At 40.0% G+C, this 7,369-nt stretch overlaps 1 protein-coding gene across 2 annotated transcripts; it reads right to left on the bottom strand.

Moving 5' to 3' along the window:
• Nucleotides 1-973: 973 nt before the first annotated feature.
• LOC115581170 (monocarboxylate transporter 13) lies at nt 974-6,477 on the bottom strand. Of its 2 annotated transcripts, none has more exons than XM_030416060.1 (5): nt 6,108-6,477; nt 4,531-4,772; nt 4,293-4,436; nt 3,154-3,936; nt 974-2,141 (listed from the first exon to the last, which is right to left on the bottom strand). In XM_030416060.1, exons 2-5 carry the CDS (start codon nt 4,730-4,732, stop codon nt 1,960-1,962), a joined length of 1,311 nt encoding a protein of 436 aa, XP_030271920.1. In that variant the 5' UTR covers nt 4,733-4,772; nt 6,108-6,477; the 3' UTR covers nt 974-1,959. The 2 variants fall into 2 exon arrangements, with proteins under 2 accessions (XP_030271920.1, XP_030271919.1); XM_030416059.1 differs by having other exon boundaries at nt 4,531-4,775; nt 6,108-6,476.
• Between the last annotated feature and the right edge of the window lie 892 nt (nt 6,478-7,369).

Genomic DNA, 7,369 nt, shown 5'->3' on the forward strand with positions numbered 1-7,369 from the left:
CCAACATTCCCCAGCCACTGAAGAATTTGTTGCTAGAAAAACTACTTTTGGTATTTCACCATCTAAAGTAAAATCTACATTTGTCTGATTTGTCAGTTTTTACCAAATGTCAAATATTATGCATATTTCTGATTGTCGGAATCAGCCTTTTTTTTTTTGTTGTTAAATCTGAGCGACAATAAAATAATGATCACTGAAAATGCACTACTTTTAGCTTTATGTTAATGTCTGGTAACTTAAGTTTTCAAATAAATGTAGTCAACTGAAAATGCATTTGCAGCTTCCAAACATCAATGGAGTGAAAATATAAGGTTGCAGAAAATGTACATACTGGAATCAAGTAGATCAAAATTGTACACAAGTACAGTACTTTGTGACATAATCATTGGATATATTGATTAATAATTACATATAGAACATGTACTATATGTATAGAATAAATAGATGTAGTGTTAAAACAAACTTTATATTGCCCCTGTAAATTATTCATTTCACTATTGACCTTTATTTTTCTGGACTAAACATTTGGTCCATAAAAAGCTATCCAATAATCAAAATGTCCTAAAGTTGATATATCTAAAAAGCTTGTTTTTTAATCTGACCGACAATCGACAACCCAAAAGACATTCAACTCATTTTCACATTTGAGAAGTTACATCCACTGTAACCCTGACTGTAAAAAATAAAATAATAATATTCACAGTTCCCACATGTGTCCTGAGGGGCTGGAGCTGATTAGATAATTACATTACATAACTGCACTTTAACTCGGGAGCCATTCCTACAGTGCATACCACATTCCTAAAACGATGACACTACAAATACCCTCTTCCTGGTTTCAGTTACATGTTTTGGTGAGCAGCTCCTGACAGCTTGACCAGGCTGGTTAAGATCTCCCTTTGAGAGAGTTACATAAGGCAGTCGAGACCAACAATACAGAGGATTGGGAAAAGTAAGACGCGAGAGTCAGGCCTTTAAAACCCATCAGTGCAGTGTTTTATTTCTTAAAACATGATACAAACCCTTTAACATAAAAAATACAGATGTAAACTGAAACTGAATTCATCCACTAGAATATGTTAAGACCACTTCCTGGATGATTTTTTCAAGCGGTAAGAAGGTGCAGGGAGGACGTGTGTGTATAAGAAGTGGTATTACAGCCCTTCAGGGGCAACAAAGGTTATCTGGGTTTCAAGTTATTGTTCTAAAATCATTAAGTAAATTCATATTTCAGGTGGTTAAAAATTACCAATCCTTTTTTCCCTTTCAGAGACTTCATCTTAGCCTCAATTGCATAGAAAGAGGGATCACTAAAGCTACATTGTGACAAAAAAAATCCAGCCTTTAAGACTTTTGTTTTTGACTCATCACAGACAGATTCCTTGAAAGCTTCATCTATTGTGACACTGCAGTAGCAACCCAGTAAAATCTACGTCTAGTGACGTTCAACAACAAATGCCATGAAAAGACCACAAACAATTACATAACATCACCAGCTTCTTTTAACACTGTAATTTGTGTCAGCTCAGCTCCTCTGCGGTTTAAGCCAATGAGGCAAGCAGGAGCCATCTGAAACACTTTCCTAGATATAAAAATGGAAAATATCCGGTGTGAATTTAAAGTTTTTGGTCCATAATGTTAAAGAATGAAAACTGGAGTGTTTCCGTTTTCCATTGTTGTTCAATAAAAACAAAAACAATTTCTAAAAACACCTAAAACGCTTGCTTGAGGTAGCAAAAAACAAACCAAAAAAACCCTGTCCACACCCCTTTCAGCTCCGGGGCGAACACTGACAGCCTGACAGATGGAAGAGGCTGGAAGACTTATACAGCCTCTAATAAGCACCAAAGTAATTTATCGACTGGTTTGTGTGCAATCCTCTCTTGAACCCTGATGGATCTGCCCAGCAGCTGAGAGAGAGTCTTTCTAGCACCTTGAAATCATTGAGGTGAAAGAGTCTCACTTGACCTTTCCTCCCTCCCAGTCCTCCTGCCTGATGGCCTGACGATCTTCGGCCTCCGCTGCTTTTCTCCTCTGAATGAGGTGGTCGACAAGCACGACAAACACTCCTGACAGGATGGGGCAGAGGCCCGAGAGGTAGAAGGCGGCGCTGTAGTCGCTGGTCTCGTCCACCAGCCAGCCTGCACGAGAAACAAAAGCACACAGTGCAGCAGGACTGATGAATAAATGAACAGACATATCCATTCATTAGGAGACTAGACTGAACAGGTCGGTGCCATGTCAGCACTGACATACTATATCAGACTGAGTGTTACTCTCTGGCGAAATCAAGGAATTGTTATCAAAAGGAATTATTGTATATTAATCATCCGAGAACAGGTTATTTCTTTGTCTTGTGCTTCAAGTCATTTTATAAGAATAGAATACAGAGCTTTGGTTATTTCCATACCCTTAAAAACAAACTGATTCTTTTAAACATAAAAAGAATCTAATGATCAGAGTGATTATTATGACCTGAAGAATGATTGTAAAAACTCTTGATTTGGATATTTGAATCCCTGCAACATGAGACATTTAAGTTGTTAAATGTCTCAAGACTCAGGGACTCAAATATCCGAATATAAAGTAACCTGCACATGAAGAGCTTTGCACTTCTTTACTTTGGAACAAAACCAGGATTTAACCGACGCTTTGTGAGGTTATATATAAAACATTTAATATATTTTGTCTGTAGTTTCTGGGAAAAAACCCCCCAAAACAGTTTATTTTGTTTGTTTCGTAAACCTTTAGCAATTGTGAATGAACAAAAAAAAAAAAAAGAGCTGCATATAGAGTAGTTTCCTCTTGTAACCCATAGTAACCGCGTGTTTAACATAACGCTGCAAACTGTGGGTAATATTCTCTTCAAAGTCTGCAGAAATGTGGACTTTGGAATGTGTCCATAAAGGGCTCAAAAACACTTGGAGATGTCTGTCATGCACTCGATGATTTGACAGTGGGACAGCCCCAGCCCCTCACTGACTTACCCAGAATGCACCTCACAGTTTAAGTTTGTGAGTTCGGATATTTCAATTGGGCCTTAGTTTAGCATGTTAATTAGCCTTAACACAAAGTACAAACAAATAAAAAAAAAAAAAGTTGTTAACTCTAGGTCTAAACAATACACGTTAATACTAAACACAGACTGCTCACCTGCAGCAGGTGGGCCTATGAAGCCACCGATGCTCCTGAAAAGCATGAACAGCCCCAGTGCGTTGTCGAATCCCTCCAGAGTAACAATGTCCACAATGGAGGTGACGTGAATGGACACCACACAGCCAAACAGGAAACCGTAGAGTGACGTGAAGACCACGATGACCCAGTAGTGATGGCAGACCGGCAGCAGCAGGAGCACCACCCCGAGCAGAGTGACCACCATGGCGAGGAGCTGCAGGTTCCTAATCAACCTCATGCTGGCTATCCACCCACAGATCAGCCTCCCCGCCAGGTCTGACAGCGCCAGCACCGAGAGGATGAACGCTGGCCAGTAGTTATCCATCCCCAGGCTGGTGGCGAAGGGCACGAGAAAGAGAGGTGGGATGAAAAACCCTGGCGCCGAAAAGATGGCGAACAAGATGTAGAGGACAAGTTCAGGCTTTCTCATCAGGGAGCACTGGAAGATAACTTTCCTCTTTGGTGGGAGCGCAGTGGCATCGCCTTCTAGAGCATCTTTGGTTTCCTGTAGCGGGCTCTGGACCGTCTCCAGAGGTCTCATGAGAGCGCCGCAGACACACAGGTTGAGCTGGAGGCCTCCGATGATGAGCAAGGCACCCTGCCAGCTGTACATCTCAATCAACCACTGGAAGAAGGGGCTGAACATGACGGCGAAGATGCACTCTCCAGAGCTGGCGATGGCGTAGGCGATGGGACGCCACCGGACAAAGTAGTGGCTCACCATGCTGTTGGCAGGGATCCACGTGAGGGAAATGCCCAATCCTGGAAAAGGAAGATGGAAACATTTTGGGGGGTCCTTATGTATCAACCTAAAAGAAGCAATGTCTGCTAGCAATTCCCTCTAAACGTCAGACTTTTTTATTCGATTAAAGAACCTAAAATTGAGAAGCGGCTCAATGTCTTTCCCCTTCTGCCACATTAAACAGCTTGTGAACACCTCTGCAGATTTATCCTCAAGCAGAAGCTAAGATCCACTGCAGATGGCTACAACACCATAACTGAATGGCCAACACAGGTCTCATTGGATGATAGATTTAATTTGGCATTCATCAGACTAAACATATGTGTGAGAACAACCGCAATCCTTCTGAGTTTAGAGAATGTTCTGAGTGCGTTACCTTGCAGGACGCCCATAGTGAGGTAGAGCCAGGGCAGACTGAGGTCCAGAGATGCCAGAATCATCCCAGAGGCAGTCAGCAGGCCTCCGACTATGATGACCGCTCTCTGAGAAAACTGCACAACCAGCACACTGGCCACAGGAGCTGAGGAGAAAATGAAAAACACCAGCTAAAAATAAATAAATATATATCTTAAGTAAGAAACAACCAAAAAGTTGAAGCTGAAAACTATCTGTACCTCCGAGGTGAAACATGGCAATCGTAGTGGAGGAGACCCAGGAAGTGGTGCTGGTCGGGACTCCAAAGTGACACTGGATGTCCAGGAAGAAATGGCCAAAATTCTTGAAGACGCCAGTCGTGAGGCCCATGATGAAAAAGGCCGACATGACCACCACCCAGCCAAACCCCCTGCGAGGAGGTCCGGCTCTCCGGGACTTCATCCTCACCGGCTCACTCCGCAGGCTGCTCTCCTGCCTGCCTCTGCTGAGTGGTTGTCATGCAATAAAACTGATAAGCTCAAGTGTAGGCAGGGCTCATGAAAATGAGCATGCAAAACGCAGATACAGCCATACACACATACACACATGACCCAGCCGCTGTAAGAAACTGGGTCAAACTAATTAAACACTACCGCTGGTAACCAGTCATCTTCTGCTTTCAATTAACGAGGAACAGCCATTTTCACTGTCAGATAACCTGTTGATTATAGTCATTGTTTGGCCAGTAAAAATGCCAGAATTTAGGGAGAATGTCTTGCTTTGTGCACAACCCAAAAACGTATTCAGCTTACTGAGAAGTGAAGCACCCAGAAAGTATTTGCATCAAAAAAGGTGCAATAGGCAGTTTTAGGATCCTTTTTTAATGCTTGAAACAACTTTTCATTTTTATAACTGAATGAACAGTCTGACTGTTAAAACAATTCGAGGAGCATTCACAGAGCAACACACAGGTCTGTTACAAAGTGAAGACTCAATGTCTTAGGAGAAAAGCATGGTATTTATCTGTCTCTGTGGGTGTGTTTTCACTCTGATATTACTCATTTATTCCCTCCTGCACTTAAGGAAATAGTTCCCAGAGAAGGAAGTGATAACCTTCAGTGGTTATTTAATACCTTATACAGGTCATTAAACAACCTAAAACGAGGTCACAGATCACAGGTTAAAGGTCACTTTAAACAGTTACATTGAACATTCCTGTGTAAGACTTCAGCTCACATCTCTGTTCATGAAGTACAAAATTTCCATCACACTGACCTTAAGGGACAACAAAACTTCATACAGTTTTACTCTGTTTATATGTGGCAGACCCTGCCACCTTTCTAGCTTCAAACAGTGTTCTGGGGATCATATTACCTCATTGGTTAAGTGTATGTTCAAAGTTTGAGTTAAATTTTTTTCTCCCAAACTAAACAACCGTAACCAAGAGAATTTTGACTTTCTCTTTCTTTAAAGCGATTAATCGGTTATTGAAAAATAGTTGTCAACTAATTGATTAATAGTCGCAGCTCGACCATCTTAAAAGTAATGTTCTGCATTTTGAGTTTGGGGACAAGCAAAAACAAACAAGCAGTTCACTGGTAATTATATATTTTTAGATCTTCCATTTGTAAAAAAAACCCACAAACAAATATAATAAATATTACAATCACCAGCCCAACAAAACAACGTCAGTAACAATTACATTTCCAGTGAGGAGGGAACTTTTTGTTCCTTCTCCGCGCAATGGTTTCGTCAGATAAAGCTGACACAAACATCGGAGCAACTCATCAAGTCTTCACTAGAAAAAAAAACACTAGAATTAGTATGTAAAGCTCACCTTTTCCCCGCTACCGTCCTGCTCCTGGCGTCCTCAGCATGTCTGCCTCAAAAGTCGCCTCTCCTCGCCTGGGCGCTTCTCTTATTCTACTGCGCTCTTATTCCGAAAGTTAAGGTAATCGGAAGGACACCGGGTAAAGCTAACAGCCGTTACCATGGATGCTAGCATGGATGTTTGCATGGATGTTTGCGATTTTATCTCGCCCTTTCTTCGCCACTTTTGATCAAGCCTCACAGCCAACAACCCTCCAGAGTCGCTCCGACAGCTGTTAACTATCACCATCACCGGTGAGCCCGAATGTCACCGGCCAGACGTCACCCCGGCTTCTCATCAAGCAGCTGCTGAGCCACAGTGTGCGCAACTTCCGAGTTTCAAAATAAAGTGTCGATTTTTTTACGTCCATAGATACCAGTGCACTTAAATTAAGCGTCTCACAAAGGAGGATGAGCGAATTAATTTTGTATTTTGAAAATAAAGAAAAGAAAAAGCATAATTCCTCAGTCAAAGCATATTTATAGCTGGGTTGCTTATTGCAGCTTGAATCTGCAAGTAGAGTTATTGGAGGCCATTTCCGCCAAAATAAACTGATGAAAAGATAATTTAAAGTTATTTTTTTAAAGTACATTTTAGTCAGATTTATTCTCAAGATGAAAGTATGTCACAATTATGATTTACTTTTGCTGTCTGATGTTTGATGTAGGTACTAAAAAGTATTTATCTCAAAATAAATTGCCTCTTTTTAAAATTAATTCATTTTTACTTTTTTAAACTTTTTTACTTTGTTTTTTTTTCTCGTTTTCCTGAATGAAAATCAGCCTCCCTTAATATCACTGAATAGTGCAAAAGTAACATTCTTTTCAATACAATTTGTAGAACAAAGTGACATTAAATAAATGACCTCAAGATTGCACTTTGTACTTAAACAAAAGGTGCCAGAGTTTAATTACTTTTCCCCACTGATGCTAGTTACATATCTCATTTTACTTTGTAATTTCAAAAGCAGTTTTTTAATTATATATATATATATATATATATATATATATAATTATATATATATATATATATATATATATATATATATATATATATATATATATATATATATATATATATATATATATATATTTTATTACATTAACATGTGAAAGTATTTAACTGTCTAGTCTCTCTCTTACTGCAGTTCCATAATGAAGTCTATTTGGTTCATATCAGCATCTGGAGGGGTTTAAAATGTTCCAACATTTCCTCCTGCACTGCACTGT

The sequence above is a fragment of the Sparus aurata genome, chromosome 5, assembly GCF_900880675.1.
Source record: "Sparus aurata chromosome 5, fSpaAur1.1, whole genome shotgun sequence".
Classification (NCBI taxonomy): Eukaryota; Metazoa; Chordata; class Actinopteri; order Spariformes; family Sparidae; genus Sparus; species Sparus aurata.

Excerpts from the sequence above, each read along its gene's own strand:
- LOC115581170 (XM_030416060.1), bottom strand. The coding sequence starts at position 4,732 with ATGAAGTCCCGGAGAGCCGGACCTCCTCGCAGGGGGTTTGGCTGGGTG. Across the intron at positions 4,437-4,530 it reads TGCCATGTTTCACCTCGGAG|CTCCTGTGGCCAGTGTGCTG; the intron begins GTACAGATAGTT and ends TTTTCTCCTCAG. Across the intron at positions 3,937-4,292 it reads CACTATGGGCGTCCTGCAAG|GATTGGGCATTTCCCTCACG; the intron begins GTAACGCACTCA and ends TTCCTTTTCCAG.